This window comes from Bufo gargarizans, chromosome 7, assembly GCF_014858855.1.
Source record: "Bufo gargarizans isolate SCDJY-AF-19 chromosome 7, ASM1485885v1, whole genome shotgun sequence".
NCBI lineage: Eukaryota > Metazoa > Chordata > Amphibia > Anura > Bufonidae > Bufo > Bufo gargarizans.
The window spans coordinates 125,722,959-125,738,940 of NC_058086.1; the positions used below are offsets into that span (position 1 = coordinate 125,722,959).

Consider the following 15,982-nt stretch of genomic DNA (forward strand, 5'->3'; position numbering starts at 1 on the left):
TACACGCCAGCCGACTCAAGAAGACACCAGAAGGAGTCCTCAAGGAATTCCCCGGACAAACATGAGTCCATTAGACAAGATGCCTTCAAAGGAGATGACTTTGATCATACCCCCAAGCCTGCAAATAGATATGAGCGATGGCTAAGAGGCTATCCTAAACCACTTTGTCCAGAGGATCCAAAGACTATGCAGGACTTGTATGAGGAAGAATTCATGTTCAGGGAATATACCAATGAACTAGAGACTGAGGACTTGAAAGATCAAAACTTTCCTGAACCGTTTAGTAAGCAAATGATTCAGAGAATGAAAATGGTGTGTGGTATAAGGAGTGATCATATGGAATGGGAATTCCATATGATCAAAGAGGGGATTGTAAGGAAATTATGTCTGTATCCACACATACATGTATATATATATTCAGCCTTATATGCTTGTATTAATGTATACAGAGTTCCTCTTTAAAGGAAATATTTTATATTCTTATAACAACAAGGTCTAGTAACACAAGCTAGCAGGAAGTGGCTGTCTGAAGCTCAAAACCGCATGGCTAGAAAGAGATATGCACGCTTTGCAAAAGAATGCCACATTTATGAAGAAGGTACCTGGAGAGAGAATTGCTGAATGCATGACATCATAACTGCAGAAACATATATACTCATATATACCTTTGTACGCATATATCTAACATGTGCATTAGACATATATTTTACACTTACTGCAATATGGGTTTGTATATTGACGTTCACCTTGGGTTTAGATAAAGTGAAGGACGTTCTATCAGGTAAATGTTGGTACGAAATAAACCAAGATAATTCCGCGAAATATTTGAACAAAGCGAAGGGCGACAAAGATGGTGATAAGATATCTAAATTCTAAGAATAATAAGTGCGTCACATATGTACCTTGTTTCTAAGAAATTACCATGACTTTTTTTTACTATGTTTGAATAAAGATGTCCTTGGAAATTCGCTACCTGATTGGATGTAACGTAGGGCAGGTCTATATTAATTTGCGGTTTGAAGCTATAAATTGTCTACGATGTCTAAATAAAGGAGCAACCATTTTATACCTATCAACGTGTATTGGTCTTCAGTGGTTGTCCGGCCGGTGATTCACCCACAGACAAACCAGGGGCTCCTTTCAGATACAGCACTCTGGGAACAGCCTATTCGTTCAGAAATTTCTTTCTGTGTCTTACCCTCTTGCTTGAGGGTGTCAATGATGGCCTTCTGGACAGCAGTCAGGTCGGCAGTCTTACCCATGATTGCGGTTTTGAGTAATGAACCAGGCTGGGAGTTTTTAAAAGCCTCAGGAATCTTTTGCAGGTGTTTAGAGTTAATTAGTTGATTCAGATGATTAGGTTAATAGCTTGTTTAGAGAACCTTTTCATGATATGCTAATTTTTTTAGATAGGAATTTGGGGTTTTCATGAGCTGTATGCCAAAATCATCAATATTAAAACAATAAAAGGCTTGAACTACTTCAGTTGGTGTGTAATGAATCTAAAATATATGAAAGTCTCATGTTTATCAGTACATTACAGAAAATAATGAACTTTATCACAACATGCTAATTTTTTTTAGAAGGACCTGTATATTGGGTTGCTGGCAATAAGATTGCCTATGAACTGTTGAAACCTTTTTTTTTATGGCTATTTTTTAAATATTTTTTTTCTTGCAGAGGGTTTTGGAATGTAAAGCTAGCTGCCATTAACAAACAACTTGGTGAGAAGTCCCTCATTCTCTCAAAGTTAGTTTTCCCTGGTCAAATTTCCTAAAATCAACCTCATTTTATCTCTTTATTCACTATAATTTCCCTATCACACTACATTAGTGGCTTGTGTCTGTAATAGCTTTTTGTCAGACGCTGCCACGAGACACCCTTTCAGGTCACAAGGTAAAGACAGAATGGCAATTCTTTTTCAGCAAGGTCCTGCCTGCCTACTGCCCCCTGACTGGCTGAGTCAGGCTGTCTCTCAAAGTAAGGGCTCTTTCACACTTGCGTTCTTTTCTTCCGGCATAGAGTTCCGTCGTCTGGGCTCTATGCCGGAAGAATCCTGATCAGTTTTATCCTAACGCATTCTGAATGGAGAGAAATCCGTTCAGGATGCATCAGGATGTGTTCAGTTCCGGACCGGAACGTTTTTTGGCTGGAGAAAATACCGGGCAGGAGCTTCATCCTCGTCACTGGGCATGCGCTGAGCCCAGTGACGTCCGATGCTCGCTCTTCCCTGCTGACTGAGGGAAGAGCGAGCATCGGACGTCACTGGGCACGGCGCATGCCCAGTGACGAGGATGAAGCTCCTGCCCTCAGTCTCCTGCTGATCGCACAGGCGCAGCCCTCAGTGGGTACTGCACCTGTGCGAGAGTTCGTTCGGCGTGAGGGAGGGGGAGGAGAGGGAGGAGAGGCTGTGGCAGGCTGGGGGCGGTTAGACAGTGCAAGGAAGGCGGGCTGGGCACTGTAAGAGGGGCAGTACTGGGCTCTCTAAGAGGAACAAAACGCCCCTCTGGGCACCTTCAGGACACATTTGCATATCAATAAAAGTTGTTTTTTGCAGAAACTGCTGGACGGATTACAAGATAAAAGAGCACAGCCTAATCAAGGTAAGCTGTGCTTCATGGCTGCTTTAAAATCGTTTTTTGGGTTAGGGGAGGTGACAGAATCCCTTTAAGCTAAACGTCGTTTCGGCGCATTGCCGGATCCGACGTTTAGCTTTTTCTGAATGGTTACCATGGCTGCCGGGACGCTAAAGTCCTGGCAGCCATGGTAAAGTGTAGTGGGGAGCGGGGGAGCAGTATACTTACCGTCCGTGCGGCTCCCGGGGCGCTCCAGAGTGATGTCAGGGCGCCCCACGTGCATGGATGACGTAATCGCATGGCACGTCATCCATGCGCATGGGGCGCTCTGACGTCATTCTGGAGCGCCCCAGGAGCCGCACGGACTGTAAGTATATCGCTCCCCCACTCCCTAATACTATATGGCAACAAGGACTTTAATAGCGTCCTGGCTGCCATAGTAACACTGAACGCATTTTGAAGACGGATCCGTCTTCAAATGCTTTCAGTTCACTTGCGTTTTTCCGGATCCGGCGTGTAATTCCGGACAACGCAAGTGTGAAAGAGCCCTAACTAATACAAATGGTCCTTCTGACCTGGGTAAGTCTTTTTTATGTGCTGTATATTTTTAAAATGTCACATTTATTTATTATTTAAAAAAACAATTTTGACATTATAGACACTTAAAAAATTCTCAGTGGTATGCTGGCTGGTTACTGGTTTGCTTGGATATCATCTACTATCTGTATTCCTTTCCAGAAAAAGACTGAGGATTGGTGTGTGGCAATGACCTCGGCTGACATGTACGCTCCGGCTGGTAGTCACAATTATACCCTCCTTGTACCATAGGCTCTCATCTGAGCTCCTGCTATTTTTAAATTCTGGATATGTTTTCTTGACTATCAGCTGTTCGAGCGCTCCTGCCGATGGTCAGAGCCTACACTCCTTGGTGCAGCGTACGGGCGAAGATGAGACCGAGGTATGACGCAGAGAGAAGGCGAACCTGGGAAGATGGTAAGCCTGGTAGGATTGGAGAAAGGCAGTGAAGACAGAGGTGGGATAATCGTACAAGAAGCGACCTGATTGATTGCATAGAAAAACATCATCAGACACCGATCCATTATAACATGGTCCCCACCCCCCAAACAGAAATACCAGCTTTCCCCCTGAAGACGCTGGGTGTCCAGCGAAACATGTCGGGACGCAAGGTGAATGTGTGTTAATTTTTTGAATCAGTGGTAGCAGGCAGGGAGCTCTGAAAAGGAGTGTAGGCTCTGACCATAAAAAAGACGTACCCAGGTCAGAAGGACCATTTGTATTAGTTACTTTAAAAGTTAAACGTCTATATGTGCTGTGAGGTCCTATATACAGACGTGGACAAAATTGTTGGTACCCTTTGGTCAATGAAAGAAAAAGTCACAATGGTCACAGAAATAACTTTAATCTGACAAAAGTAATAATAAATTAAAATTCTATAAATGTTAACCAATGAAAGTCAGACATTGTTTTTCAACCATGCTTCAACAGAATTATGTAAAAAAATAAACTCATGAAACAGGCATGGACAAAAATGATGGTACCCCTAACTTAATATTTTGTTGCGCAACCTTTTGAGGCAATCACTGCAATCAAACGCTTCCTGTAACTGTCAATGAGACATCTGCACCTCTCAGCAGGTATTTTGGCCCACTCCTCATGAGCAAACTGCTCCAGTTGTGTCCGGTTTGAAGGGTGCCTTTTCCAGACTGCATGTTTCAGCTCCTTCCAAAGATGCTCAATAGGATTGAGGTCAGGGCTCATAGAAGGCCACTTTAGAATAGTCCAATTTTTTCCTCTTAGCCATTCTTGGGTGTTTTTAGCGGTGTGTTTTGGGTCATTGTCCTGTTGCAAGACCCATGACCTGCGACTGAGACCAAGCTTTCTGACACTGGCTAGTACATTTCTCTCTAGAATTCCTTGATAGTCTTGAGATTTCATTGTACCCTGCACAGATTCAAGACACCCTGTGCCAGACGCAGCAAAGCAGCCCCAGAACATAACAGAGCCTCCTCCATGTTTCACAGTAGGGACAGTGTTCTTTTCTTGATATGCTTCATTTTTTCGTCTGTGAACATACAGCTGATGTGCCTTGGCAAAAACTTCGATTTTTGTCTCATCTGTCCACAGGACATTCTCCCAGAAGCTTTGTGGCTTGTCAACATGTAGTTTGGCATATTCCAGTCTTGCTTTTTTATGATTCGTTTTCAACAATGGTGTCCTCCTTGGTCGTCTCCCATGTAGTCCACTTTGGCTCAAACAACGACGGATGGTGCGATCTGACACTGATGTTCCTTGAGCATGAAGTTCACCTTGAATCTCTTTAGAAGTCTTTCTAGGCTCTTTTGTTACCATTCGGATTATCCGTCTCTTAGATTTGTCATCAATTTTCCTCCTGCGGCCACGTCCAGGGAGGTTGGCTACAGTCCCATGGATCTTAAACTTATGAATAATATGTGCAACTGTACTCACAGGAACATCTAGTTGCTTGGAGATGGTCTTATAGCCTTTACCTTTAACATGCTTGTCTATAATTTTCTTTCTGATCTCTTGAGACAGCTCTTTCCTTTGCTTCCTCTGGTCCATGTCGAGTGTGGTACACACCATATCACCAAACAACACAGTGATTACCTGGAGCCATATATATAGGCCCAATGGCTGATTACAAGGTTGTAGACACCTGTGATGCTAATTAGTGGACACACCTTGAATTAACATGTCCCTTTGGTCACATTATGTTCTGTGTTTTCTAGGGGTACCATCATTTTTGTCCATGCCTGTTTCATGAGTTTATTTTTTTACATAATTCTGTTGAAGCATGGTTGAAAAACAATGTCTGACTTTCATTGGTTAACATTTATAGAATTTTAATTTATTATTACTTTTGTCAGATTAAAGTTATTTCTGTGACCATTGTGACTTTTTCTTTCATTGACCAAAGGGTACCAACAATTTTGTCCACGTCTGTATGTTGTATATTACTGAGGCTGTCTCTCGGCCTCTAAGCCAGGCATGCACAACCTGTGGCCCTCCAGCTGTTGCAAAACTACAACTCCCATCATTCCTGGACAGCCTACAGCTATCAGCCTACAGAATGGCATGGTGGGAGTTGTAGTTTTACAACAGCTGGAGGGCCACAGGTTGAGCATCCCTGCTCTAAGCCAATCAGGGCAAGTCCCCAACTTCCTTCCAGTGCACTTTGATCCTCCATCTTCTACCTCCCTCATGGTTTTCCCAACCAATACTCACAGTAAAATGGTGCAGTGTGACATTTTTACACAAATCATCAAAAGCAAATTTTTTGAGAAGAACAAATCCAATTAGTTTAAAATCAATTCACTCATCTCCACTATATAAGTATCTTCACATTTGTATAGCTATGGCTTAAAGAAGGATATATTAAGTAAATAAGAATTTTTTATATAGTCCAAAAACAAAGCTGTCACAAACCTTCACAAGAGGGTTTAGGAATCCAGTCATCTTTAGTGCATGTCGATTGTCCATTTTTATTTGCTTGAAATCCCATCTCACATGTAAATTGCATCACTTCATTATTTGAGTAGACTTGTTTTCTTGAATTTTGGACACTTCCATGATCTATAACTGGAACGCTGCACTGGATCACTGCAGAAAAATAAATTAATTATACAAAATATGGTTTTTGCGCAGCAAAAGCAATTATTAGCATTTTATTAACTAGATGTTTATGTGTTATATTTATGAGATACTCTATAACATTTTTTGCCTGCTTGTGGTCATTCTTTTTAGCCTGTTAATGCCACATGACACACTATTACATCCTACTCCTACAAATTGATGTAGACGTACATCATGATGATTGCATAGACACACAAGCTGTAATATACAACCGGGCTTCTGCTGCAATAGGCAGGATCAGAGCTAAGCGTCATTTAAAAAGTTCTCCTTATTTATTTGTCAAGATGGAGCAATTCCAAGCTAGAGTGCAATATTGCATCACAAATTGGACATTTAAAGCCACAGAAAAAGTCAATTTTAAAGTTTTTTGTGATTGTTTACTTAAAGTGTAACTGTTGTTTCATTTTTTATACCCTAATGGTATAGTACACCATGCTGTATAAATGCTTTTGTGCTTTAAAATTGAATCTTTTTCAGTTTTATGTCATAATAACACCCAGAAATGTGTGCCACTTTCACATTGAGCAGCCCCTTCCCACAGCATTGTCATGTGCAGGCGTCTCCTCTCTGTTATAAACAGGAGATGGGGAGATCACTGGGAGGAGGAGACCAGCCCAGACTGCCTGGGCTCGGGCAGAAAGTGGAGGGGGGGGGGGGCTGCTTTAGATGCTGCTATCTCCTGAATGGTAGCAGCTGGAAACATGCAAGATTAGAATGAAGGTTAAAGTCTATGCAGCAGAGGAGAAATCACTGTTAGAAATCAAGTCGGGAATAATCACAGGTAAAACCTGCTTTTACTTTCACTTTCAGCTGCATTCACAGCATCCCGATTTCTATCAGTGATATCTTCCCCTGTACTGAACAGATTGCTGTCATTCTGGTATTGTCTGAAATATTGGAATGTCAGCTTTCAAACAATGCAAACCTGAGATTTGAGCAGCCAAAGCGGCCCCTCATCAGTGTGGAGGAGAATGAGGAGCAGCTGCTATGTGGGGGGGATACACACTGCTCCAGGGTAGTGGGAGAAGTTATCTGCATTCTGATTGGTCTTGTCTGTCTCTGGTTAGCTGTATGTGAGAGGATACACACTGCTCCAGGGTAATGGGAGAAGTTATCTGCATTCTGGTTGGTCTTGTCTGTCTCTGGTTAGCTGTATGTGAGGATACACACTGCTGTTGGGTAGTGGGGGAAGTTATCTGCATTCTGATTGGTCCTGCTAGTTCATGTGAGGAGAGCAAGGGGTTATGGGAAGTGAGGGAAATACAGGATGACCTCAAGGACAGGGCAAATATCATCACAAGACCATCTTAGAAAGATGCTGAAATAGAGGCACAGATAAATAGGGTTGCTAAGGGCTGAACACAGATATCAGAAAGGTAAAATTAGCTGAAAAATAAAGATTCATGAATATCTGCCCTTCAGCATCACATATGTTAGGAATTTTATTTTTGGTAGTGAAATGGCAGTTACACTTTAACTCTTAGGCCTCTTTCACAGGGCGTCCTGGATTTGCTCCAGATGCGTCGCGTGTGCATTGCGGGAAACCCACGCGAGTGCGCACACTATTTCGTTGCTCAGTATTTCCGTGCGAGTGCAATGCGAGAGGTATTTCGTCAGCAACCTGCCAGCCAATGATCGTGGCTGGCAGGTTGCTGATTTTTAAAAAATCCAATCAAAGTGCCAGATAGCAGATCATATTTGTAAATATGATCTGTTATATGGCTGCCTGCTCCTCTGCTGGTTCTTTTCGTCGGTTGGATCCAGCAGAGGAGCAGGCTTCACAGTGAGTACACCAAACACTACACTATAGCCCCTGATCACCCCCCTGAACCCCAATTAACCCTTTGATCACCCCTTTGATCACCCCTGTCAATCACAAGTGAAAAGAAAAAAGTGATCAGTGCAAACTGTCACTTTTTTTTTCACTGTTATTGACCGTTAGGTTTTAGGTATAGTTTAGGTCCCTTGGTTAGGTAGTTAGCGATCAGTTAGCGCCCAGCCCACCGCACCGCAGTCCGTTATTCGCTGATTAGCGTATCGCTAATCAGCATTTGTACTTTTATAGTATCTGGAAGTGATCAAAACTGATCACGGTCAGATCTATAATAGTATTAGTGTCACTTTAGTTCGCCCTCCACCCAAAACGCAGTGTTTGCCCGATCAGGCCTGATCGGTCGCCCACACGTGCGTTCGCCACACCCGCCCCACCGCAGTGCCAAAAAAAATATTTTTTTTTGATCACTGCACATTCACTTTACACGCACTGCGGCGATAAAAAAATCAGTTTTGATATTTTTTATCAACCGCAGCGGCCTCCGGTACTTCGCTAGCCTCCCCTTTGTAAGACAGGCTTGCTTTTTTTTTCTTGGGTAGTCTCAGGGAATACCCCTAAATTTAGTTGCCCACATGTCTAACAGGGGGTATTCTTCTGAAGAGGCCTACAGGCTTCTGACCCAGTCGGATGATGAGTGGGAACCCTCATCTGATGAATCCAGCGGGTCAGAATACGAACCTGTAGAAAGCAGTGGCTCTCTGACCCAAAGTTCGGACGAGGAGGCTGAGCTCTCTGATACCACCAGGCGTACCCGGCCCCGTGTCGCTAGACCGCAGGTTGCGCAGGATCCGCTTCAAGAGCAGCAGAGTGGGGCTGGTGCTGTCGGATTACGTGGTGAGGCATACACCAGCAGCCCAGCCCTCCCTGGACCTAGTACCAGCACTGCCGTACAACCTGGTGAAGTAGCGAGCACCAGAAGGGCAGTTGAAGCTGGTACGGTGGCACGTGCAGTAGTGACCCCGTCGCAGCCACCGCAAAGACGTGCCCGTAGAGCCCCTAGAATCCCAGAGGTGCTGGCAAACCCTGATTGGCAGTCCCCAACTTCAGCCGCACCTGTAGTTTTCCCTTTCACTGCCCAGTCTGGAGTTCGGGTTGAGACGGCTCAGATCGGTTCGGCCCTGGGATTTTTTGAGCTGTTCTTGACTGCGGAGCTTTTAGACATAGTTGTGGCCGAAACAAACAGGTATGCCACACAATTTATCACCGCTAACCCGGGAAGCTTTTATGCCCAGCCTTTCCGGTGGAAACCAGTCCAAGTTTCCGAACTTAAAACTTTTCTGGGCCTCCTCCTCAACATGGGCCTGACAAAAAAGCATGAATTGCGGTCATATTGGTCCACGAACCCGATTCATCACATGCCCATGTTCTCTGCTGCCATGTCCAGGGCACGTTTTGAGGCCATCCTGCGGTTCCTGCACTTTAGTGACAACACCGCCTCCCGTCCCAGGGGCCACCCTGCTTTTGACCGGCTCCACAAAATTCGGCCCCTCATAGACCATTTCAACCAGAAATTTGCAGATATTTATACCCCAGAGCAAAACATCTGCATAGACGAGTCCCTGATACATTTTACCGGGCGCCTTGGCTTCAAACAATACATCCCAAGCAAGCGCGCCCGGTATGGGGTCAAATTGTATAAGCTCTGTGAAAGGGCCACAGGCTATACCCACAAATTTCGGGTCTATGAGGGAAAAGATCAGACCCTGGAGCCGGTCGGTTGCCCTGACTACCTGGGGAGCAGTGGGAAGACAGTTTGGGACTTGGTGTCACCCTTATTCGGCAAGGGGTACCATCTTTATGTGGACAATTTTTACACAAGTGTGGCCCTCTTTAGGCATTTGTTTCTAGAACGGATTGGCGCCTGTGGTACCGCGCGAACTAGTCGCGCGGGCTTCCCCCAACGGCTCGTTACCACCCGTCTTGCAAGGGGGCAGAGGGCCGCACTGTGTAACGAAGAACTGCTCGCGGTGAAATGGAGAGACAAGCGTGACGTTTACATGCTCTCCTCCATTCACGCAGACACGACAATACAAATTGAGCGAGCAACCCGTGTCATTGAAAAGCCCCTCTCAGTCCACGACTATAACCTCCACATGGTAGGGGTCGACTTCAATGACCAGATGTTGTCTCCGTATTTAGTTTCCCGACGCACCAGACGCTGGTATAAGAAGGTGTCTGTATATTTAATTCAATTGGCTCTGTACAATAGTTTTGTTCTCTACAGTAAGGCTGGGAGAACTGGATCCTTCCTCAAATTTCAGGAAGAGATCATCGAGAACCTCCTGTATCCAGGAGGTTCCGTGGCCCCAACCACCAGTGTAGTTAGCCGTCTACACGAGCGACATTTCCCCATTGTCGTTCCTGGTACCTCAACCCAACAGTCACCCCGAAAAAGATGTTGTGTCTGTAGCAGGAGTGGAATAAGGCGTGACACCCGCTATTTCTGTCCTGACTGTCCGGACCACCCTGCCCTATGCTTTGGAGAGTGTTTCCGGAAGTACCACTCACAGGTACACTATTAGCATAGGGATCATCTCACCAGGACAGGCACACAGGGCTATTAGGGCCCATTCACTCACTGCTGCTGCAAACGTCTCCTTTCACATGGGACAAAGTGCATAATGCACTTCGCCACATCTTTGGGCGATTTGCGCTTTGCACATTGACCCATGGGGTAGGAGAGGTTTGTTCTATAAAGGTAAAAAAAAAAAAAAAAAAAACACACCAGTAAGCAAACACGTTAATGTTCAGTTAAAAAAGTTAAAGTTACATGTTCTGTTGCAAACTTAATAAAATTATTGCGTTGCGGCCTGGTTTTTTCTTTTTTTTCTTTTTTTCTTTTTTTTCTTTTTTTACCTTCCAGGTGGACCAACCGATTGACTAGCTGCAGCACCGATGTGCATTCTGACAGAAGCATTGCGCTGCTGTCAGATTACACGCAAGTCGGTGTATGCGGCGCTGCAAGACGGGATTTTCTCCTCTGCAGTGACAGATACGTTTGCCGAGGCATACGAGCTGAGGAGGAGGCGGCGTTCCTATGCTTTGGCAAGCACTTTGTATATATATATATATATTAAAAAATAAAAATAAAAAATCCCGGCAATGATTTATTCATCCACATCGATTGATGTGAATGGAGAAATCTGGTTTGCCAGGGCATACGAGCTAAGTGGGTATGGATGTAGGGCGGAGGTCCTATGTCCTGGCAGACGCCTTTCCCCTCCATTTTTTTTTTTTGGCAGAGATTTTTTCATCCACATTGATCGATGCGAATGAAGAAATCTGTGCCGTTCATTTTTTTCTTTCAGCCCAGAGGCTGAACGGAAAAAAAAATCTCATTACCTGTATGCTCAATATAAGGAGAATAGCAGAAACTCCTAATGCTGGCCATACATGTAATGATTGCGGAGACCCTCAAATGCCAGGGCAGTACAAACACCCCACAACTGACCCCATTTTGGAAAGAAGACACCCCAAGGTATTTGCTGAGGGGCATATTGAGTCCATGAAAGATTTAAATTTTTGTCCTAAGTTAGCGGAAAGTGAGACTTTGTGAGAAAAAAAAAAAACTATTTCCGCTAACTTATGCAAAAAAAAAATCTATGAACTTGCCAGGCCCCTCATTGGATACCTTGGGGTGTCTTCTTTCCAAAGTGGGGTCACATGTGGGGTATTTATACTGCCCTGGCTTTTTAGGGGCCCTAAAGCGTGAGAAGAAGTCTGGGATCCAAATGTCTAAAAATGCCCTCCTAAAAGGAATTTGGGCCCCTTTGCGCATCTAGGCTGCAAAAAAGTGTCACACATCTGGTATCGCCGTACTCAGGAGAAGTTGGGGAATGTTTTTTGGGGTGTCATTTTACATATACCCATGCTGGGTGAGAAAAATATCTTGGTCAAATGCCAACTTTGTATGAAAAAATGGGAAAAGTTGTCTTTTGCCAAGATATTTCTCTCACCCAGCATGGGTATATGTAAAATGACACCCCAAAACACATTCCCCAACTTCTCCTGAGTACGGCGATACCAGATGTGTGACACTTTTTTGATGCCAAGGTGGGCAAAGGGGCACATATTCCAAAGTGCACCTTTCGGATTTCACCGGTCATTTTTTACAGATTTTGATTGCAAAGTACTTCTCACACATTTGGGCCCCTAAATTGCCAGGGCAGTATAACTACGCCACAAGTGACCCCATTTTGGAAAGAAGACACCCCAAGGTATTCCGTGAGGGGCATGGCGAGTTCCTAGAATTTTTTATTTTTTGCCGCAAGTTAGTGAAATATGAGACTTTGTAAGGAAAAAAGAGAAAAAAAAATCATCATTTTCCGCTAACTTGTGACAAAAAATAAAAAATTCTAGGAACTCGCAGTGCCCCTCACGGAATACCTTGGGGTGTCTTCTTCCAAAATGGGGTCACTTGTGGCGTAGTTATACTGCCCTGGCAATTTAGGGACCCATATGTGTGAGAAGTACCTTGCAATCAAAATGTGTAAAAAATGGCCTGCAAAATCTGAAAGGTGCACTTTGGAATATGTGCCCCTTTGCCCACCTTGGCAGCAAAAAAATGTGACACATCTGGTATCGCCGTACTCAGGAGAAGTTGGGGAATGTGTTTTGGGGTGTCATTTTACATATACCCATGCTGGATGAGAGAAATATCTTGGCAAAAGACAACTTTTCCCATTTTTTTTATACAAAGTTGGCATTTGACCAAGATATTTTTCTCACCCAGCATGGGTATATGTAAAATGACACCCCAAAACACATTCCCCAACGTCTCCTGAGTACGGCGATACCAGATGTGTCACACTTTTTTGCTGCCAAGGTGGGCAAAGGGGCACATATTCCAAAGTGCACCTTTTGGATTTCACCGGTCATTTTTTACACATTTTGATTGCAAAGTTCTTCTCACACATTTGGGCCCCTAAATTGCCAGGGCAGTATAACTACCCCACAAGTGACCCCATTTTGGAAAGAAGACACCCCAAGGTATTCTGTGAGGGGCATGGTGAGTTCCTAGAATTTTTTATTTTTTGTCGCAAGTTAGTGGAATATGAGACTTTGTAAGAAAAAATAAAAAAAATAAAATCATCATCATTTTCCGCTAACTTGTGACAAAAAATAAAAAGTTCTATGAACTCACTATGCCCATCAGCGAATACCTTAGGGTGTCTACTTTCCGAAATGGGGTCATTTGTGGGGGTTTTCTACTGTTTGGGCATTGTAGATCCTCAGGAATCATGACAGGTGCTCAGAAAGTCAGAGCTGTTTCAAAAAGCGGAAATTCACATTTTTGTACCATAGTTTGTAAATGCTATAACTTTTACCCAAACCATTTTTTTTTTTTGCCCAAACATTTTTTTTTTATCAAAGACATGTAGAACAATAAATTTGGCGAAAAATTTATATATGGATGTCGTTTTTTTTGCAAAATTTTACAGCTGAAAGTGAAAAATGTCATTTTTTTGAAAAAAAATCGTTACATTTTGATTAATAACAAAAAAAGTAAAAATGCCAGCAGCAATGAAATACCACCAAATGAAAGCTCTATTAGTGAGAAGAAAAGGAGGTAAAATTCATTTGTATGGTAAGTTGCATGACCGAGCGATAAACGGTGAAAGTAGTGTAGTGCCGAAGTATAAAAAGTGCTCTGGTCATGAAGGGGGTTTCACCTAGCGGGGCTGAAGTGGTTAATACAGAATGCTAAGTATAATGTCAATTGAGGGTTAAAAAAATTATACAAAACATAACTCACCTCCTCCACTTGATCGCGCAGCTGGCATGGTTTTCTTTCTTCTTCTTTCAGGACCTGTAAAAGGACCTTTGATGACGTAATTGCACTCACCAATTGGTGAGCGTGGTGACATCAGCGCAGGTCCTGCTGAATGAAGATAGAAGGTCAAAGGTCCTTTTGCAGGTCCTGAAAGAAAAAGAAAGAAGACGATGCTGGCTGCTCGATCAAGTGGATGAGGGGAGTAAATTTTTATCTTTTTTTTTAACCCCTCAAGGCACATTTTCCTAAGCATTCTGTATTAAGAATGCTATTATTTTCCCTTATAACAATGTTATAAGGGAAAATAATACAGTGAATAGACTTTAATGGGGTCCGGAGTTGCTCATCCCTATCATCTCCTAGCAACCATGCGTGAAAATCGCACTGCATCCACACTTGCATGCGGATGCTTGCGATTTTCACGCAGTCCCATTCATTTCTATGGGGCCTGCGTTGCGGGGAAAACGCAGAATATAGAACATGCTGTGATTTTCACGCAACATACAAGTGATGCGTGAAAATCACAGCTCATTTGCACAGCCCAAAGTCTCACGCATGCGCGGTGCGCTCTGTAGTAATGCGCTATACCATCTCCTGCTGCCGCTGCTAGCCTGGTTTCAGCAGCGCAATGCGCTTACGGGATACTTGGGGAATCGCGGCCGCACTGCAGGGTGTCACTCCCAGGCAAGAGGGGATGGTTAGGGGGCGTGGTTACCTTGATTTGAAGCCAGGAGGCTGCACTATAGCTGGCTGGCACTATAGCACATCGGACAATAGTATGAAACATATGATTATTGACAGGCTGTGGGCTACTATGAGGTACTGCTGGCAGGTGTAGATGCATTTTTGAGGTGACAGGTTCCCTTTAACTACATAATTCAGTCACAGTAGTTGAGGAACTACCTGGTGCAACAGTCTCTTGCCCTGAAAGAGTTCTCTGTCAGTGTGGCATAAAAACATTTGCATATTTATCTTAATTATTTGATATTTATATACTGTAAATGTAATAAAATATAAAAGTAACATTTGAGAACAGATCACAAAGGTTTCTTTTTTAAACATTATATCGTTTTTTTTTATTTATTTTTTGTCTTATTACTGTATGTATTTATGTACTGTTTTGTTCACACTACATTTGATGTGCACGTTCAGCATATACTCCATATACTCCATGAGATTTCTTGGCATATACTTCCAATGAGTCCACTGACCCTTATCATAGATACCAACAGAGTATTCTTTTGGCATCTGAGGGGCATTTATATCAGGATTAACTTTTTTTTAATCTTTATATGACCATGAAATCTTTTTTTTTTTTTTAAACTAGCTGATCATTGCAAGTAAAAAAGCATACCATGCAGTGTATTTTTTTTTCCGCATGAAAGCCTGTAGATGATTTATACTACTATATGGTATTTGTTGAACATAGCCCAATAGTATACATGTCCTTGTGAAAAGGATACATGTGGCACCTACTAAGGTATTTGATGATCACCTAGGGAACTCCTCCACTCAAGTCCAACCCTCTTAGGGTAGACCAGCCATTTTAAAATTTGGCTTTGTACTGTTTTATCTTCTGTTGAATTCTGTAAAAAAGAAAAATATATCTTTTCACCCGCTATTTGGGCATAATTTATCTTAAAATATATCTTTTCACCCTGTAAATAAACCTGATCTTATGGCCGAGTCCCCTTGTGGTCCAGTGCGTCTTATGGTCCAAAATATGGTAATATTTAAATTTTCACACATACTGTTAATACAATTTTTCTTTTGTTTCTTATGTTTTACCACCTCAATCTTCTACAAACCTGAAATGGTACCTAAAAAGATCCTAATAGAAAAGTGATCCTTTATTTATGAGGCCTATGTTTATGTCAATTAGCACACTAGAGCCACAAATAAGATATTTAAAAAAATAGACATGACATTTAAAAAAATGTAAGCTCCATTTTAAATGGTTAAAAAGGTTCCTGAATGTAATTTCAAATATATTGAGGGGTATATTGAGGTTTAAAATGTAGTGATTTATGAGGCTGTTTCTAGCATATAGCCCTTTTAAAGGGAACATTGAATATGGTGTTTTAGATGCAGGCAGCATGCTATAGAGCAGAAGAAGCAGAGCATACT

The 15,982-nt window shown here is 42.9% G+C and overlaps 1 protein-coding gene across 1 annotated transcript in view; it reads right to left on the reverse strand.

The window, feature by feature from the left end:
- The window catches only part of LOC122944191 (complement receptor type 1-like), a 380,940-nt gene that overhangs the window by 292,754 nt on the left and 72,204 nt on the right, over nucleotides 1-15,982 (reverse strand). Inside the window, exon 4 of the mRNA XM_044302417.1 lies at nucleotides 6,042-6,215. Coding sequence (XP_044158352.1) covers nucleotides 6,042-6,215 — 174 coding nt within the window. The remainder of the gene's footprint in view (nucleotides 1-6,041; nucleotides 6,216-15,982) is intronic.